At 38.9% G+C, this 21,690-nt stretch overlaps 1 protein-coding gene across 2 annotated transcripts in view; it reads right to left on the bottom strand.

Moving 5' to 3' along the window:
* hmcn1 (hemicentin 1) overlaps positions 1–14,790 on the bottom strand; it is an 89,923-nt gene extending 75,133 nt beyond the window's left edge. Inside the window, exon 1 of one of the 2 annotated variants that reach the window (XM_044199923.1) lies at positions 14,031–14,790. In XM_044199923.1, the coding sequence (XP_044055858.1) occupies positions 14,031–14,286 (256 nt within the window). In that variant the 5' untranslated portion in view covers positions 14,287–14,790. The remainder of the gene's footprint in view (positions 1–14,030) is intronic. The other variant, XM_044199924.1, reaches the window with a different exon arrangement.
* Positions 14,791–21,690: the final 6,900 nt, after the last annotated feature.

The following is a 21,690-nucleotide window of genomic DNA, read 5'->3' as shown; positions in this document are numbered from 1 at the left end:
TTTATAAAAGCATTCAGACCAACCGACTTGAGGAACCCCTAAACTGAACATTCTGTTGTTGTTCTGTTCATCAATACCAGCAGCAACACAATTACAAAGGGCTGTATTCTTTTTACAGGCACTCATTCATAGTTCAAGATTTTTATTAACAAAATGTGTCCAATGTGGCCAGTATTTCAAACTGATTTAATAACCCACTGTATGTTACTAGAATAAGTTATTCACTGAAATAATGGTCAGGTAAAAGAGGATCTATGGCTTTCCCCGTCCAACAAAATCCAACAGGTTACACAGCACGTAGCTGTTACAGCACTTAACAGCAACAGAGGCTGTAAATACACACTGCTTTTTGTCTTTCTGCTGATTCAGGGTAAAATGTGCCAAAATGAGAGTGGCTGTCATCCTGACCGTCAGCAAGGGGGCATAATTCACTTAATCAGCCCCACTGAGAAAACACATGTGAAACAGCACACAGTGCAATTAGCGTGCCTCAGTGAGGAAAGAGTCCAGCACTATACATACTGCACACAAAGGAGCAAACATGTTTGCAGACATATATGTGAGGTAAAGCACACAAGTCCATTTACACTCTTGACATATAAATGCACACACAAGCACAAACAAATATATTGTGGATAATGGGTCACCAACATAGTGCTCTGTAATTACCTCAGTATAAGCAGCCATCACTCTCAATAGAGTGTACACATATGCCATGTCTCTCTTGGGAATAGGCAACAAAACTAAATAGGTCTGAGTACACTGCATACAAAAAATGCAACAATCGTGCAGTACTTAACTGTTAACATTCTTTCTATGTTTCTTAATTGCTAACTCTCCTTTTCTCTTTTTCTTCAATTACTTTTCAACTACTAACTTTTTATTTATTGTTATCTTTTTATTCCTTAATTTTCATTTTAATTGTTCTTCTTCTTTTTTTTTTTTGCTTGTCTTTATGATAGAGATCTAAATCCATAATTAAATTAGCTCAAATTGGCCAGCTTTACTCAGACACCGGTAGTGAAATCAGCCTGAAAGATTTTCCCAAACAGGAAATTGCAGCCTAGTGAAAGATTAATTCCTGCTTTTTATCACGTTCATATGTGTTGCCTATTTAAAATGGGAAAGCGTAGTGGAAAGGAAGTGGTTAGAACCTCTTACAGGATAATAATCTCCATTTATTTCAAATGAAGTCTCATTAACTGTCAACATAAAAAGATCATATTTTGGCTTGATGTAAACTGACTGTATTCAAAATCTCTGCTTTTTCACTACTTAATATTCATTGTACTACTGTTCTGCCCAGTCCAATTCATTATTGTACATATCCATCAGTATGCTTCTGTTTATAGTAATGCCATCTGTATATAATATTATATATAATATTTTCATAATATTGCTCTAGCCTGCAGTTATGCACATACTTTATATCCTGCACTTGCTTATTGTACTTCTGGTTAGACCTAAACTGTATTTCGTTGCCTTGTACTTATACATGTACGTGTAATGACAATAAAGTTGAATCTAAATCTAATCTTTTACTTTTTCCTCTGGATTGGATTCAAAGCTTATCAGTCATCAGGCTGCAAAATCCATGCTCAATATTTCTTCTTTCTCTTTTCTTCCTTACCCTTGCTCTTTTAAACTGCATCTTTTACCCTGTCTGACTTCACCAGCTGCCATCTAATCACTGAGGTTTAGCTCGCAGCGACAGAGCTGACAACAGGCCTGATTTCAAATAACCGCCACAAACTGAACTTGTCATGGAAACTTCTCCCCACAACCAACAGAGAGAGAGAGCAGGACCACCAGGCAGCTAAACTCCGCTAGTTGTGGTGCTGCGTCTCTTGTTTCACTTCATTGGATGTGTCTTGGAACGATGGGCCACAAACCCACAGATCTCTATTAATGGCACTCATGAGTTCAAATGATCACACACACACACACACACACACACACACACACACACACACACACACACACACACACACACACACACACACACACACACACACGTAATTCTTCCTGGATGCATGGCCTGATGGGAAGCATGTTCCAGAGACAGCTGACTGCTCTGAACCCTCTACCAGTCATGCATCTGACTTCATAACTGGTGTCGGAGACAGAACACAGAAGAGGATGCAATAGGTCTTAGTGTGTGTGTGTGTGTGTGTGTGTGTGTGTGTGTGTGTGTGTGTGTGCAAATTTATGATTGTCATTTATGGGGATGTGTGGTTCTGTGGTGTGGCCATTCATGCAACCAAAGAAACATGGTAACCTTGCAGCAGATGGAAATCTCCTGCCTGTGTATGTATATGTTTAAGTACTTGTATATGTTTATGTACTTGTGCATATTAATCTGTGGGTGTGTTAAAAGTAATAAGACAATGAAATGCTAAAGAAAGAAATGCTGCTGTGGGTATCAACAGTACCTCTGCTATCTTTCCTATCACTATACTCATTCCAGGAAATTAAATTAAACTAATTGTGTAAAACCATCTGAGTTAATGATTTCAATGATTTTTTAAATTTAATTAGACTAAAGTGGATCCCTTGAAAGGCGCCATATAAATCTAAGTTATTATTAAATTCAACATGATACTGTTCATTTTATATGCCAAATAGAGGTGTGCTCCACTTGTTAAAGTTTAAACTAACATTATATTACTTCATAAAATTATACTCTTCTGTAACTGAACAGTCTTGTCATATGCATAGATGTAAAACTCCACCATCCCTTTTAATGTCCTTGACAGCAGTAACTCACTAAAATGATCTGAGGAAATAAGTGTTGTGATCGACCAAAGATTTAAAAGGATGCAAAATATCTGTCAACACCGGCCATCTGTGTGCTATTATCGCTCATGGTCTTCATAAACATTATCTAGAAGTCATAAATGCACAATAGGCAGTAAAGTTAAGGAAATTAATGATGATTTCAGCTGCATACTTTTTGATGCTCCATTTATGTACATCTGGTCTGGGAAAGAGTGGGGTCAGAGGCAATGATCATAGTGGACCCAAAAAAGTCTTTTTGAGGATTCATATAAACATTATCACATGTTGGCAGTCAAAGCCTTTAGTCTAATTCTCACCACAAACTCTATATGACTGAATGTGCATTTCTGGATTTCTATAGAAAAACATAAAAGAGAGAGTTGAATGTAATCTGTCTGTGTGGTTGGATGACCGCCTAGACTTTGTGTCTGAATACCAGCCACAAAAGCAGAACACAGACAAATGGAAGGAAGTAGAGGGCAAAAGATAGTGATTAATCTATTGCTGAAAACAAAATAGAGTACTATTTGGCAGTAAGTATGAGTATCACTGTCTACTTTACTGTCTTCATGAAGATGATGTTCCATCTTTGTCATATATACATTATGTCTGCATGCAACAAGAGAGATGTTGAGAAAGATTTTTGCATGTCGGAGCATAAAATTCATACATTATTTGTCCAGTTTGCAAGTATAGAGTTTGCACTGTGTAAGAAATAAATGGCATGTATTAAAAACAAATGTCAAACAAAAGTATACAGTGGGTCTGTACAGATTGTAAAGCCCTTTGTGGCAAATTTGTGATTTTAGTCTGCATAAATAAAACTGACTTGGTGACTTGGGTCGAAGCGAGATGTATGTGCTCTTGTACAGGATTCAAAGAAAAGGAGGAATGAGTTATCATTTTCTGAGACCCTGTCTGACCTTGTCTTCAAGGCTGACTTTTGACCTTTACAGGTTATCAATCGTGCTCTTCAACTCTGAACTCTTAAACTATTGAGTATTCATTTATTTTTCCTGACTTATTTTGCAAATTTCTATTTTTGAGAGCTGTTTAAGTTGAGTTTTAGTTTTAGCTCACTGTACTGTACTATGTACTGTTTGAGCCAAGTATGCCACAGCACTTTTTGAAAGCAGATGTTTCACATAACAGACATCCCCAATTCAACAAATAATGTTACCGCCTCTCTACACTCTGCTGACTTTTCTGACCATAGAAGCTTTATTGAAGCACGACACTCCAGTCTGTTGTGTTCACAATGTTATAAAACTGCTAGGTCAGGTATTGTTGGTTATCTTTTCAGGTTATCTCTCCTTGACATCTTTGAATACAACTTATGTAGGCAATCAAGGTGTATTTTGAGATTACTTGGAATTTAGATTTTCCCTACTTAGTTAATGTCGAGAAACAAACTGCCAGAATCTGGTTTGTATTAAGATTATCCCACACAGTCCTCACTTATTTGCAACCACCAATTTGGTAGGTGATGTCCAGTTTTTCAAACATGAACTCTTGCAAGGGGCATCGATTCGCGTCGCAAAAATCTAAAAGGAAAGGAAGGAAAATTTAATGGAATGTGACTGAGTGAAAGAGTTCTGTTCTGATAATGATTTATGATCATTGTTGTCAGAGCTGTCTTATCATTTTTCAGTTTCTATCAATATTGATTGATAGTGGGATTTCTGGTTCAAGCTGTCATAAATCTTCCTAACCTCTTCATCTTCTTCACCTGTGAAAGTTCTGGTGACACCTTTGCATGGCTATAACCATAGCAGTTTGATCTTATAACATCAAACTGATTACAAAACTGACCCCACCCCTGATGGGTTTGACTGTGCAACATCTCCCTTACCCATAATGCATCACAGCAATGAGGTAAGACAGATGCTCATTTCTTTGCCATGACAACATATTAAGGATGATAGGGAGGGCTGGAGAAGAGGATGAAAAAGACAAAGCTGTGGCTTAGAGAGGCATCAGGTAGGGTTGTCTCTGTTAAGTTTCTAATGCCTCTCACTGAAAGGGCAAAAACTGACACAGGCAGCAAACACACAGAAAACGTTGTGACGTTTCAACATATGGTATCCATTGTAGAAATAAAGGCAAAACCCCTGAGACTTGGCTGAGGCTGATTCTATGATTCACTCTCAGAAAAAATGAACTTTACGATTAAATGTGGCCTTTTAATTGCATTAATTTGCCTAAAAAATTAAGTAGAGGGCTTGAAAATAAATGGTAAAAACCTCAACATTACAACCACAAATTGCAAAGCTCATGACCAACAATTTTATGAGTGATGGTGTAATCCCAAGTGAGCGAGTGCTCGAAAGTGACTGGGTGGTGGTTTCTTTTTAGTGTGCCTCTTTTGTTTTACTGAGGAAATTCTAATTGTGCGTGCTGAAGCACGCGGAGACAGCTCAGATGTAGCAGATCAGCACTGCCGACCACACACAGATGCACACTCAGATGTCTGAAACAGTGATTTCCAACCAGTGTACCACAGCACACAAAGCACCTTCAGACCTGCCCAGGTGGGTTGTGAAAAATTAAAAATTCAAGTTATAAATGGTTATTTGGAAAAGTAGATTATTTTAGCCTTTAGAGGTTTCCAAGACAGTTGACCACGAGCTCAGCATGTGCTTGTCACCAGTTTGATACAGAATACCAGGTTAATCAAAACAAGCTCAGGTTTCACACCGAAGGATACTATATTTGTATATTATTTTGTAAAGTGCTTTATGGTGTGCCCAGGGATTTTTGGAACATGTGCTGTGGCATAAAAAATGTTGGGAAACACGGTGGTCTTCATGATATATGACTTCTACCAAGACATACCCGTCAGAGGCAGGGGCAAGGGGCACTGACAGCCTGACCTTCAGCCTTGCAGCCTGTAATTCAGATTCCATAAACACTTGTCTGGTTTAGACACATTTAAAAACCACAAAGGCTTCCATGTCAATCAAAATTCTTGGATGCCTTGTTGTTTCACCTTGACTTCTATCCCCGGCTTCTATCTTTATGCCCTTTCCTCTGGTGCAGACACATGGACATGTCACCAGTTGTGCAGCCTTTCAGTAAATGCTTCAGCATTACACATCAGGTTTGTCTGCAAGAGGATGGGGCAAGAAGCATCAATGGAGAAAGAGAGAAATAAGAGGATGAGAAGACCTAAAAATAGTGAGGAGGCACAATGCATTAAGCACAACACATTGCACATAGGTGCATGATTACAGAAAGCATCGCAGAGATTCGGCACACTGCTAACACTTCAGCAATTGTCTGCATTAAATAAAAAATCTTTCTGACAGAACAACAGAACTGTTAAAATTGTCCCACTTCCAAATCAGCACATTCGATCCAACATTTCCTCAAGACATATGCCAAAAATAGCTGATGTATGGCAGTTTCGCAACCCCACCACTCTGTTATTCATACTTTTCTTCAGTGCACAACTCCTATTCACGAAAAGATTATTTTTCTGTGGAGACAAGTCTCCTCTCGTCAGTAATATAATGTGATTATGAAACCATAATAGTATCCGATCATAATACTACACAGCTCAGTTACTCTTTTTACATTACATTACATCTGAAATAGAATCTTTTCAAACTCCACAAATGTCTCCATCATCCATGTGGGAAGTCATTTTTATGAACATGGAGAGAAGCCTGGGAAACTCCTAGCCCATCAGCTGCGTCAGAAAACAGCTAATCAGGCTATTCTTGAGATATGTGATGAACAGGGCCTAAAACATACAGACAATGCAGAAATGAATTCAATGAATTTTATCATTCATTGTATTCCTCGAACCAATCTACCAGTCCAGCTTTAGATGATTTCTTAAAAAAACTGAACGTCCCGTCTATAGATCTGAAAATGGTGGCTCACTTGGAAGGGACAATAATAGTTTTGGAGATATGAGCATGCAGAACGGCAGATCTCCAGGCCTGGAGTACACTATGCTCTCCTTTATATACTCATGTATCATGTATGTCTACTAATGTAACTAATTAATGTTTTTTTTACTAGTCTGGATGTTTTTGTTTGTTTTTGCAGGTTGAGGGGTGGGTGGGGTTGCTTTTTTATTGGATCTGTATTAATTTATTGTCACTATGTCCTTTTTCTGCATTATTAATGAAAATACCTTGTTTGAAAAGAACTGTTAAAATTGTTAAACTGCTCCTAAAAAACTGACGAGTCTTCTTCCACAGCAGCCCACCATCTCATCTATTTTTGTAAACATACGTACTGTCACTGAAAACTCCCTGCTAATGTATGGCTATAAACCTGTGGTCCTGTGATAATAAGATCATTAAACTTTTACAAGCAGGTAATGCCCTGCTTGGTCTTTACCAGTATAGTAAAGCTGGCCTTGTAGACAGAATTTAATGAATGCAAAAATAATTGACTTTTTTAGAAGCGACACTGACATATTATCACCTTATAAAGTTGTTGTGGTAAACGTGTTAACGAACGGTTTCCTATTGACAAATCCAGCAGACACGAAACAACATTAGTATTCATTTGGAGTTGTGTCTCTGGCCAACTGACATATGTAAGTCCAATAGTCAATCTCCTTTTACCTCTGTTTTGGTCCCTGCTGAGGGAAATATCTGGCTCTTAGCAGTTAAATGCTTCATTATGTACACCAGCTAACTTTGTTTGTCATCCATTTAGAGATAGGAAAAACGTGTCCTCTACCTATTTGTATGGGAAGAAGCGCATCACATTAATGGTTTGAGAGTAAATGTCACTCTGAACACACCGGCCAAGCTGCTAAAACATATGTTTCAACTGAAATGTACATAAACAGCTTACACAGTAAAGAAAATGAGGTCATGCCATACCGAACCATGGGAATGTTCAACTTGGCACCAGAGCTATATGGACGTAAATCTAATGTGTTCCAAATGATTCCTCCAGACCTCAAAAGTATGATGTAAAACAATGAATGATCAAATTAATCTGTGCTAAAAAGTCCTTTAGAAAAAATGTTTCCTGAATAATAATGTCTAGACATTAATCTGTAGTCTAAATTGACTGTAAAAACGCAAATTTGAGGAAAGCCCTCATTGAAGTGGAAACAGTAAAAGTGCTGAGGTTTCTGCTTATTATTATGAGTAATAAAGCACTAAAAATGCTGACTGGCAAATACTAATATACAACATGGTGTACGTATGTCTGCAGCTGGTATAGCTGGCAATGAGCAGCTGTAAACAATTCACTGGGATTCCAGGGTAGTGATTTTGAAAGAGTGGTTTGGGACCCAAACTTTTGTTGTAGAGGCATAAAAATGGGTCAGTATGTTATTCATAACTATATTTGAAATTTCTGAATGTGTTATGTGGCTCAGTCCATCTCTAGCCACTACACCGTTACAGCGATTGACAAAGCAAACTACAAGAACAGCATTTAAAAGCTGCTCCCCACCAACAAAAGGCAAGCAGTGGCAGTTGTTATCAAAATCACCTGACTTGCCGCGGGTGCTCAGCTCTTTTTGATAAATGGACTTGGAGTGACTGGCTGCCCACTCATGTGGACACATGGTAAGAGTTAGGGAAAGGTCAGGTAAACATGTCTGCCCCAGAACAGGGAAAACTCCATCTTAGACATGCAGCAAACTCAGTGCAAGTTCTATAAATATACAGAGGGTAATGGTCAGATTCCTCTGTGAAGTAAACTGCCTTCAAAAGACAGTTCTTTTTTTTTTACTTCTGTTACATGCTGATCTAAAATAACACTGGTATAACTCTTTTGATGCAGATATCATAAATTTGAATTGCAAATTATAGTCTAAACTTGAAAATTTGAGGTTCATTTGGTAATTATTATTTGGGCATTCTGAAAAAATGCAAGGGGCTGAGTTAGTGGTGGCATGTTGTTTCAGGTTCCGAGATAAGGTGAAACGATTAAATATGATCAGACACCAAAATACTGCACGATGGTTTATATTACTATGAGACAGGATTTTTTACAAGTCTGGGAAGTTATCACGGTAACAATCTTTGATCACAAGGTTAACAGTAGAAATATTCACATTATAATAATGTAATGTTGTAATCAACCCGGAATGTAAGCTTGCACATATTTGATTGGCCAACACAGCACCTACCTGCATGACGTCACATTACATTGTGGCAAAAGTTGAGCGCGGTTTAGCTTTTTAGCTGGGGCCCTCTGTGTTGGCACCGATGTTGTCCTAACAGAGTGGCCTACTTCAAATGAATGCCCAAGGCATTCCCAAGACTTCCATTACTAAATGATCTTGTCACATAATCAAAGTCTGGGGAGATGAAAAGAAAATATTTAGTTTTATTGCATAAACTCTTCCTATTCTTCCCTGTCTGTTTCTCCACTTTTTTCATTACTGCAGTCTGTCTACCGTTCATGCCTCCACGCTCAGACAGTTACCCGAAAGATACTGGAACACAAACAAAAAACAAGCCACAAAAGGTCAAGAGGATATCGATGAGAGCCCAGACAGTGATGTCAAAGAGCCCTGAAGGTCACGACTAGGGCACAGGAACCCTCAGGACCTCAGGATGAGGCTTGGAATTCAACAGAGGTTGGAAAGCAAATCCAAAGCCTAGAGGGAAACTAACCCAACATGGTGGAGTACTAAGTACCAGAAACATTTGACAAATGCCTCTTGAATGGGTCATTCATGTCAAATGGATTCATGTCAACCAGTGCATCCAAAGGTCTACCTGTGACTTTTCTAAACACCAGCAACATCCTTTAGTCATAATAGTATTTGAATCTCTAAAGCTGTCATACATAAATTTGTAAACAAGGGACAAAATGGACCTTTAAAGTGTGCCTGTAACAGCCCTCAGGTGCTGCCTTCCAAAATGAAAGGGGGATAACCTCTGAGCACCGGTTTCAAAGCTAGATAGAGTTAAAACTATTGCGCAAAGAGCACCTTGCAGCACTTCAGAAGGTGCATGTACAGTCCCAAAAATGAAAGGCCATTTTAATATTCCAGTGCAGGTCTATTAGAACATGAAACACACAGACACACATTGTAGTCTGTCACACTCCTCTCTCCTCCTCTAATTCTCCAAAAACCTCCACCTCTCTCTTTTGGCATTCCTGCCTAATAGCATCATTATTGACTCTGTCCAGCTAAACGCAGGCTCCTTGTAATCTCACATGGGCGGGGTGGTTCAGACAAAAAACTGCTGCTCTAGAAAGAAGGAAACAAAGGGAGAAGGAGATGGTGGAAATAGACGCTGAGCACCAACAAAGGGAGCTATGAGATGAGTGCCTTTGATCATGCAGAGGAGGTAGAAGCTATCCCGTCATCTCCTCTCATCATTCCACGCCCAGGGCTTTGGTCCATCTCCTTCTAACGAAAATTGACTGGCTGGAAAAGGGTAGCAAAGCAGGCCATCAACTCAGCGTAACCAATCTACAGAGCACATAGCTGAAACAAACCCTAGATACCAATTAAACAGAAGCAAAACTCCAAGACATCAGTGATTGATTTCATTTTGGAAAGTCAAAATCTGAGTCCGAACTTCTTGATGTGAGCAAGCTGATCTTAGGCAGATATCACTCAGTAAGCCAGTCAATGACTCAGCCTCTTTGTTTGGCTTGTACCATTCCTTGTACCTTTCCTTGAACACATTCAGTGCAGTCAGAAAGTATTAGGACAGAGATTTGTTTCTCTGCTTTGGCTCTGTTCTCCAGCACACTGGATTTAAAATGAAACAATTACTCTTACAATAACTAGTGATGACTTTTAATGACAGTATTGGGGGTTTGCATCTGACAATGTTTGCAATTTTCCAAAATGGACAATCCAGCAGGCTCGCCCACTTCATGCACTGATTGGCCAGGTGTGTGCAGGTCTTTATGATTCTTCACAGTTCACATAACTACTTCTGTCACTTTTGCATTTACAAACATTTGCAACACTATGAATGCCTTCCAGAAAAGACAGTCCAGAAGTGCGCACTGTTATCACCATTTGCACGATTATTGTGTCTTGGCCTTCTCTCTGACAACAGCTATAACCACTTCAGATATCATCAGACAACAGGATTTATGAACTAGCACACCTCTGTCATTAGCTTTAAGGTTTTTGAGCGTTCACATCCACAATGGGAGAACAGTGTGGGACTGTATTGACTGCAAAGACTTTGCAAACAAATATTAAATATAATGACTTTGTTAAAGTTTATGTTAACTTGTCCATTGCTTTCTGACATTTAAAATTGGAGGGCTACACTGCTAAACACTATGAAAAAGGGAAAAAATTGTGACACTTTTGATGTAGATGCAAACACCCTCAAATTAAAGGACTAAGTCAGAACGTTAACCTCACAGTCATTGCTCCATTTAGAAGCCATTATGCTGGAGTGTAGATCTAATACAACAAAAAAGTGTCACTACTTACTTTCTGACTGCACTGAATGTGTACGACTATGGTGAGAGTGCTAGATCCCCCACTGACCCAAGGCACTGGGCTCTGACCCATCTCAACCTCAGCTAATTAAACACGTACACGACACACACAAACACACCCTCTCACAGCAAGGTAGTATTTACAAGGACGAGCATGTGTGTGTATGGACGTCAGCAGAGCCATGAAGAACGTATAATCTCAGAGGACACTGGAAACAAAATTGTGGACACTCATGTCAACTCAATTCGTTTGAGCACATTCTTCACACATTGTAGAGTTTCTTTATATGTGGTTAGTTGGAAAACTGCACAATTTGACATTAATTATGGTAAATGCCATATTCCCTGGCGTGGGAATGGTAGGAGTGTTGTGAAATAAAGTTTATTTGGCTGTAAACTCTCAAATAAATGGTCCATGAGCCCAGAGACTCTGCTTGCAATACACCTATGACAGATTAGTCATTGTTCTCTGGACTACGGAAGAGAGCTGTTCATGTTCACAGCTGTTATTTGAACAGTCCAGGATGGTATTTTAAAGTGGATTCTCTCATTAAGTGACATTTTCAAAAGTAACCAGGGTATGAAAATGATAACACAATGGGGTAGCCAAAATCCAACCCTACCACTGTTTCGTTGGAGTGTTTTCAGACTGCATTTCTAAATACACAACCCCTGTGCCTCAGTAAAATTACTTGTGAAGTATCCCTTTTGCTTTCTTTCTTTCTCTCCCTGCAGGATAGAGGAAAGGGGGGAGGCTTCCTGACTGATCTTCCCACACAAGCCTGACCCCAATATCCAGGCATCCTCCTGACACTCTCGTTTCACACACACAGACCGAGAGAAACACAGATACACAAAAACACACTCTAGTGTTTACAGTGTCAGATTTCAGTGTAAATAAAGGGGGAGCTCCGGCCTCTGATTTAAAAGGAGCCAAATCAAACAGGAGGGACTGCGTTATCGCACTGGGTTGGATGGAAAGCAGAGAAAATGGATCTGTGTCAGAATGAAAGAAACCCTAAATAAAAGTTCTTATGAAAACAAAACTGATTCTCTCAGAGGGTCTGGGATATTGTTGGAGAAGGACAAAAAAGAATTGACCAGAGAGAGAGGGGCAGAACAGCATTTGGGGAAATGTTTGGCTACCCCTGCTTGCAGTGTGCTGTGCTAATCATTCCTCTATTCCCCTGGGGGTTTTGGAGAACACATTCTGACATCCTCGTAAACATTTTAAGAAGCAAACGAACGTCACTTGGTGGCGCGGGACAAACACAAAGACATGGAGTTCGTAAAGAGAAGTCAACACCGAATTTCTGAATCAAGTTGTTGCAGCTTCAGTTTACTGTAAGAGGAGACTCATATAATTACTTCCTAGTGAAGGTAACATTTACTATGAATCAAGGCTAAAAAGTATGATATAGGTTGTAATCACAGTATTCTTTCACTACTGTTGCTTTGGCCAAGATACAATGCATCATCTGCTAACGATCTAAGATTTACTTCCCCCCCGAAGCACACAATAATGAAATCCTCATTTGTTACACTTGTGTATACTGAGCATATTTCTTCCTTGAATATAATTATTATTCTAGGCACAGATCTGCAGCTTGAATCTATGATTGAGGAATTGAGCTTCATAAGAATTTGTGACATGCTGAAGTTTAGCAGAGGAGAACAAACATCTGGAATAGGAATCTGTCTCTTCACCACACAGATCACCTCTGTCATTCATCTTGTTCCTTCTCTCTCAGATCTCTTGGACCGGTTTGTGTGTGCAGTTGCTAAGTGTATTCAAGTTAAACTGAGTACATTTTAAATGTATATATCATGAAGTAGTGAGGGGGAAACACATATAAAAAGTCTGGAGTATGTTGTACCCAAAAATGCTTAATCGCAACTATTAGTACAACAAATACTCTCTCATTTCTGCCGCAACTGGTCTCTGTTGAGCTATATAAGGTCTATCTCCAGTGGAGTTTCTGGAAAGAGTACACATTTCAAGCACTCTCCAGCATGTCCCCTTGCTCTTGCTGTTGTTGGAGCATTTTTGCAGGTGGCCATCTGACACATCTCACCTCCAAATCAGCACAAGCCTTTGATGATGTTTTTGCAAGCAGGTAAGTGACCTTTCCTTCCTCTCAGAAAATAGTAATTATAGGGACTTTAAAATCCTTACAAAAAGTCTCTCCATCACCAAAACTTCAGTTCAAATGTCAACTTCAATAAAAGCAGTGGTTGTGATGTAAAACATGAATTTTACTGTAAGTCACTAAACATGTTGAATGTATGCTCTCTAATAGCTTTGTTTGTATTGCCATACTCCCATACCACTGCCCAGGATGACACAAATTTTAACTAAATGTCAGTCCTGATTATTTGGAACTATTTATTTTTACATGACTGTGCCCCTGCACCTCTGAGCTACAAGCCAGGGTTACTGTTAAATAGCCCAATTATATATTGTCTAGGCATTAGCTGTTCAGAATGAGAGAGCACACACGGGTGATGATAACCATCAGACTGCATTGCAAACCTAAAGCCTCACACTAACCGTGGCGGAATGCTAATGATAGTGACCGCCAGGCTGAACATCTGTATGCGGAGACAGAATCCCCCAGAGTCCCACTTCTGGAGGTGTGAGGAACATTAGGTATTCAAAGGGTGGACTGTGAGCAAACTATCACATTTCTCACTTTTCTGTGTGCTTTTGTTGTCACAGCAGATACTGAACTCCAAATAATCCGTAAAGTGTGCAGAAATGTTAGGCCTACAAAAAAAAGCAAAAATTTCATTCGTGACCACCATAGAACTAGACTTCCACTCCACACATTTAATTACATTACCTGGATCATGGAAGGGAACCAGGGCAAAGTTATACAGAGGTCTCTTCGGTCTGCTCAGGGATGTTTCCAAAATCTTGGACGCGCCCTCGATGACCTGGACCAGGTCGTCGTACATGGAGCCGGTCACATCAAAGACGAATGCTAGGGTGGATGCGCCCTCCGGGATGTCCTCCTTTGTGGCCCCGGTGCCCGTGTCTTGCCCGGCGGAAAACGCCACTGACAGCGCAAGAGACAGCCACACCAATCTGCTGCCCATTTCAAAGCCAAGGTGCTTCTCTACCAAAGTTCTTTGGTATTTTGTTCTCGCCAGTCGGAACCTCAGGGTGAGTCTCGAGATAAAGGTAGAGACATCGGGCTCTCAAAAATGGACTAAAATGTATTTAGAACAGTTTACAAAGGGCAAAACGTAAGTCAAAGAAAACGGAATAAAGGATTCCCTCTACGTGCGCGTCTTTGGTTTCTTCTGGAGTTTCTGTGCGCAGAAGTCGCAGCCTCTCACCTCTCTATGAACTACACTTCTGCGGCCCCAGCAGCTGCAGCAGTGCCTGTTGTCCGTTGTCTGCAGAGTCAGGAGCCCTTGTTCAGCTCTGTCATACAAAGACCACCTCTCAGCTGGGCACCGAGTCTCCAAGGCGCAAACTACCCAATGCAGAATAGCTGTGCTCTGATTGGACAAGATGTTTTGGGTGACTTCGAGGGACCGTGTGCGTAATTTACTTTACTACAGTCACGTTGTGGTGTTACACAAAGAGCTGCAGAGCTATCATGTACCCCACGATCAAATATCTACAGTCATAAATGTAATGTTGATGGATTTACATGTCAGTAACGCACTTGTTGCAGCTCTCATTGATTTTTTTGAGAAACAATGAAGAATCTGAACCGATTAGATGCAAATTATTAGAAGGGCAATTCATGTTGAACTATTGTGAATCATAAAATTTAGACACAGAAAGGAAACAATATTTTGCTGAATTTATGTATAAGACAAGGACAATCAAAAAAACAGCTCTGTATTGCCATCTAGTGATTGCAGTTTGACCTCACAATTAATAGCCTACAATACACTTTGGAATTTTTTTCAGTGTGCAAATGATGATATACTTTAATTTTAATAGGAATAAATGTCTACACCACTGTCGTTAAAAAGTCTTGATAGGAAATATTTTGTATTAGTTTATCAGTTTTCAGTTTGTCATCATTAGCAAACAAATGATTTAGTCAAATTTGGAACCTCTGGATGCAGATGTTTGGGTTAAAAGGTTTGATCAATGCAACATTAGTAGTAGTGGAACAATTTAACCCCATTCAAATAGAGTTTTACTTTCGTAAGGCTCTGTGTACTTTTTGTCCTTGGGACACGGGGTCACTAAAATATATATTATAATATATTTGTGTAATGTCCTTTGAAAGCAGTTGTGGAAAGTAACATTTACTGTTGTACTTAAGTACAGTTTTGAGGTACTTGTGCATCAAAATTAACCACTGCACACTGAAATGCTAAATGGCTTTACTGTGATGTAGCCAGTGAAACGTGTTGTTTGCTCCTAATGAAGTAATAAAGTAAAACAGTAAAGCCATTTCATCGTGCAGTGGTTAATTTTGATTTTCACCTTGTGTTCCTGCAACCGACCGGCACCTGATTGCAAATATTGGCTTTGCATGGGGAGTTCTGTTCACTGTACTTGTACTTTACTTGAGTGTTTCCATTTTCTGCTACTTTCTGTTAATACGCCAGAATATCGTTCTTTTTACTCCACTACATATGATAAGTTTATGAAATAAAGCACATTAAAGAGTAAACCAGGGCTTCACAACCTGATTGGCTTATGGCTTTTTACAATACAGCTCCTTGTCATGTTTCAGATGTCTATGAGTTGTTAGCAGTTCCACCAAAGAGACATTTCCCTTCTAAATTATATTATTATTAAATCATCTAGATTTTTTTGGTGTGAGTTGCTGAATTTTGGAGGTGTCAGCTGTAGAGATGCTGGCTTTATTTTTTAATATAATGGGAATATAAGGAACCCGGCTTGTGGTGCTCAAAGCACCAAAATAAATACATTTGAAAAACTCTTCCAAAAAACTTTCCAGAAATCATGACCCGGTTACTCAAGATAATCCACAGATTTGATTAGTGATAGCAGGAAAAGCACAAGTGTTATTTACAAGATTAATGATAGCTCCATTCCATTTAGGTGGTCCAGGGCCATGCTATTATGCATGCTAACTCAGTGGCATGACTTACTGGGGCACTTAAATGGAATATAGCCACAGTTAATGTTGTTGGTAACACCTGTGCTTTTGCTGCTGTGATAGGTCAAAATGTCTGTTGTGAAACAGGTCTATACCAGCACCCTGAAACCAAAGCAGCTAAATGGAATTTAGTCATAACTCATTTTGTTATTCTTTACATCTGTGTTTTTATATATTGTGACATGTCAAAATGTTAAAATGAAAAAGGCCTCTTTGGCTGGGAAATTGTCTTTGTAATTTAACATCTTACTTCATCAATATCTGTTTGAGCAAAAGTTTAAACAACAAAGAGCAACTGCTGTTGAATATCAGAATTATGATGGTTGTGTTAGAGTTATGATGGATGTTAATTAAATGTTCAACTGTATTCAAGTTGCAGGGTTCTTCTGTGTATGAGAAATTACGTAAGAGAGGACTGAGAGACTATGTTCCTGCACATCTGTAAGGACAAAATAAGTTTGTTGCTTTTATTATACAGTATGTTATTTCCCCAGCTTGTTCTGTTACAACTGTGTACTATATTCTAAATATTTTCAGATGGTTTTGGCATGCTTTGCTTTGCACCAAAGAATAAAAACCTACTGTAAAATTGTTATGATCATCACTGGATAAAATATTTGCTCAACATCTAACCAGTAATGTCACTTCAATGTAGGCCAAATCTCTGATGAACTCTGACTATAAATAGTGAGTAAATGAATAGGAAATAAAGAAGAAGTAGGTAGAAAGTGATGATATAAGGAATTATTTCTTGGTCAGTGAAATAGATTAACATTAGAATATGATGTAAATTAGAATACCATTAGAATAACATGTTGTATGTGAATTCTGAAACGTCTTAAATGTCATTTTATTAATCAAAGTTACGAACTGTGTGAAAAAACAAATCAACATGTTTGTTCTTTACTCCCCTCAGGACAATCAATGTATATTGTAGCAAACAATTAGCATATTTTGGCACTAGGGGGAGCTAGTACACCACTGATGTCTCACATTGCTGTTGTTGAAGGGGTTAAAAATGGAGTAAGTGAGATCAGGGCAATTTAGAATGGATTAGAACATAAGGACCATGATATAAATATTTAAAGATAAAGAGATATAGCATATGAAAATCATTGCCATAGTCTATTTCAAAATACATGGTGTTGTAAAGGGATTGGTACCGGCAAGTGTCTGGCTTTTTTCTAAGGTAATTCCACCATGTTTTTACTAGAGGATGTGAATGGAAAGTTACATGGAAAGATTCAAATAAGAATTCAAACCTCCCTAACCAAGATACACTCAAATGACGTAGGAAGAGAGCATGTGCTGATGAGAATTTTGCATGGCAAACAAATAGGAAGGCTAAAGCTTTTTGAAAATGCACCATGGCAAATCTAGCATGCAGGCAGTGATTACACAAGATGTTTCCCAACATAAATAAATAAATTCTTTTCCAAGATGAAACAACAGCTTGGATGTACATCCTGTTCCTAACAAGTTCATACAGGAAAAAATAATGAAGGGATTGCACACACACTAATTTCCCATCATTTTGTGTCATTCCTTTCTACTATGTGGGCAAGGTAGCAATTGATTCACTCATCCAAAAGCAATCTGCAGAAGTAGAAATGTCAAAATACTGTGAATCCACTCTTCCCTGGAAATGAGGGAGTGTAGGTAGTGTTGATGTAATCTGAGATTAGTGAGCACGTAAGCGTATAAAGAACTGTATGAAAATGTATCTATTGTCAAACGAACATAAGCTGAATATTTCTCTCTGATGCAGATACACACACACACATGCTATAGCTTGTTTTCAAGGTAAACACCAGGTTACATTCTGGTAAAGTGAAGAGATTCATTATCAGGTGTGGGCAAACAGAGTGGAACATTGTTTGAGTTCAGTAGAAGGTGGTACATCTGTTTCCACATCACAGCCTAGTTCAGGCAAACATTTAAATAAACCTTCATGACCTTTTGACACTAAAAGTGTAAATGAATATAGAGATAGTATAATCTATCATTCATCATAAGTAAGGCATTCAGTTTAACTGGTAGCACCATACCCAATTAGAATAGAAAATTCAAATAAATTACATTTTCATTCGGCATCCTTTTCCCTTAATAATCTGTTTAAAAGGAGAAATGGCTGTACTTAATACATTTACTTTATAATTACTACTGTAGAACTTAGGATATTTATATGTATTTGTTCACTGGCACAACACTGTCCCAAGGCAACCACCAAGGCTACCACAGCTCTATCCAACGACAATGAATGTGATTGACTTAGGTGACTAGTAGGTATTATGCTGTCATTGTTCCAGCTGTACATCTTGTCTCACAATGATATCACAGATTAGTCTTGTTTGACTGGTTTTTGATGACATATTCTGGAAATCTGCATATACTTTCCTGTCTTAATATGAATTGTAAGTGCGTCTGCTTAGGTTTTAAGAACTCCAAATTGCTGCTTAAAATAGATACAAATTGCTGCATTACTTTTTTTTTCACTTTTTATTCACAAATGCCACAGGACTGGTTCTGTTTTTTTTAGGTTCTGGCAAGGTTTGGTGGCTTGGCAGGAATACACTCGCCTGAGGCAGTTTCTCCAAAGATTTACCAAACCTGACAAAACCAAATAATCCAGTGGTCTCCACATTAGAGTTGCATAACTACCTTTTCCATTGCACAACTAAACATGTAGTACGTACGTACGTGGAAACGTATTTTGTAAAAATAATAAATATTCCTAAGTAAGAAATAGAGTCCCTTGTCACTTTGCCTCTCAGAAGGAAGAGAGCTGAGGTAATGACAGGAAGGAAAGAGTGAGAAACTCAGGCCACACTGCACTTTCACACCAGTAATTTTCTCCTGTCTGCACCGCTCTCTGCTTCTAGCAGTCAGTCACATCTTCATCTTTCATTCCTTGACCTCTCTCTCTCCCTTGATTGTTCTCAAAAATACCCAGGATGGAAAACAGTGTATTCTTAGTGTGAGCTGCTTTGCATTTGTTTGTGATCATTTTGTGAGATAATCCTTCTGCATATGCCATTTTTACAAACCAGGTGAACCACATTAAGCTGTTTCTTTCCCTGTGTGTGTGTGTATTCCTTCCTATGGTGTAGTTTTCTATAGCTAGTAAAGTGCAAATTACTGGCTGCTGAGTGCAGGCTCACAGGACAGGCAGCCCCCCTGTCTCCCAAACAAGATCCACATGACACACGGGCTCCATCCCTGCAGTAAGCCAACCAGAAAACCCGCCCTGTTGCCCAACAGACCTAATCCCTGGGTTTACTGCCTCTCATCTTGTTAAAGTCCCGCTTTTGTAGTGTGGCCAATGAGGCGCTCTGGTTGTGCACATATCCACCAACATACCCTTTGTAATCCCTCTCCATTCTCTCACTCTCCGCCATTCTGGGTCTCTCCCTTTCAGAAACACACACTGTTCAGTATAGACATGGGTAACCACACGAATACCAGCATTTGTGTGGACAAACAATTGTCATCAGCTACACACAAGCAGTGATGAAAACATTTGCTATTTTCATCAGGACTTTGTTTCTAAATAATGAAAAAAGAAGTGAAATAACAGAGAAGGAGAGAACAGGAGACATGTACATCTAGGAAAAAGTATAAAAAAGTGACAAGTGACATTTAATTCAGTGGAAATATTACACTCCTAAAAGTATGTGTCTTCTACTGTCTGTATCTTTATGACACAAACCACTGCAGACCGTACACAATGAGAATTTAGGACATCTGACTTCTGAAATGTTAAAACAGACTGCAGTCATTCTTCACTCAGTGTAGTCAGGTGATAATAGAAATCACATATGAGGAAGGAAGAAACTTCTCTCTGTCTGTCAGATTCAGATCTAACTGGATCTGGCCAGACTGCTGCCTGGCCATCTCATTTAATTGTCACTTGCACATTTCTCTGTCACTCTCTGTACTCTGGCCTCGGGTGCTATTTGGTTTGCACATTCCTCCCTTCAAAGCTACTGTGAATGCTGATCACATAATTAAGCGTTCATTCAGGCTTTGATTTTCACAAACTGGGAAAACAGACTCTTCGAGAACAGTGTGTGTACGTGTGTGTGCACATGTGAGTGTATGGGCGTGACAGAAAGTGAAAGAGAGATATAGAGAATAAGGGTGAGAGAAGCGTATGGAGTGAGAGAGCCAGAGCAAAATGTAGCTTAGCAAGGACATAACTTGTGAACTATAGCAACCTCTAAAGGCTAATTTACATTTGAAAAGACACCTGTTTGTCTCAATTCACTGAGACTGTCACTGTCTTGGTTGTCATGGTCACAATTACTATTGCAAACAGGCCAAGTAAGGTAATAGCATGATTAAGCTGTTTACTGTACATGATTATACTTTGTATCACACCCGTTAATGTGACGTGGGTTTTCAAGCAGAACCATCGACCACTACACAACTTCAATGGGTGTACAGGTTTTGGTGCGCTTATTAATGCAATTGCAATTGAAATATTCCACATGCTTTATTACTTAGATTGTAAGAACATCATTGCGTACAACATATGTGTGTTTTACATGGTTATTCCCTTACTTGCACGACTCTATTATAGATCTAGCTGATTAACTGATTAGTTGACTAAAATAAAATTAATCTGTAACTATTTTGATAATCGATTCATTTGAGTAATTTTTCAAGCGAAAAAGCAGAACATTTCCATGTTCCAGTTTCTTAATTGTGAGGATTTTCTTCTTTGAAAAACCTTTTGAAAAAATTCACCTGTAAGGTGTTTTACACAGGCTGAGTGTGCCTGCTGAATTTGACTGACAAATACAGTAGATGTTTATGTAAATCATTTTGGTCAAAAACATTAAAACTGGAGATAAGTGTTTTCACATAAGTAACATTTTGCAGAACTAAGGCAACTAATTTCAGTGACTGTTGCTTTCTGGGGACAGTGGATTTGTCAGAAAAATCACACACAAATCCACCAAGTTTAATCAGAAATGAATAAACAGTAATACCAAAGCTGTTTTTAGAATATGATACTGTTGATGTTACATACTACTGTAACATTTACGTCTGTGTAGGGAAATTTGGGTCAGTCTTTTTCTATCTGGGTAATTAAAGCTTCACCTCTTCACTACTCTGGAAAATGGACCAATCGATCAGTGGCAACTGGCTCTAAATGTGTCTGTCAATTTGTCTGCAGCACACAATAGACAAGAGTAGGAGGGGGTGAGAAGAGAAGAAAAGAGAACAGAAAAGTGTGTGTAATAGAGAGTTTCTGTGGAAATCAAGGGACAGAAGAACAGTGGGATATCATGCAAAAATTGGACAACAATGAAGGGATGTGTCATAAATAATAAAATTAAGAATAAAGTAATAGCTTAGCGAAAAGGGAGGAGGAGGGTGGGAGGACATGCACTACAAA

The sequence above is a fragment of the Siniperca chuatsi genome, linkage group LG6, assembly GCF_020085105.1.
Source record: "Siniperca chuatsi isolate FFG_IHB_CAS linkage group LG6, ASM2008510v1, whole genome shotgun sequence".
Lineage (NCBI taxonomy): Eukaryota > Metazoa > Chordata > Actinopteri > Centrarchiformes > Sinipercidae > Siniperca > Siniperca chuatsi.
This window is presented reverse-complemented; position numbering and strand designations above follow the sequence as displayed.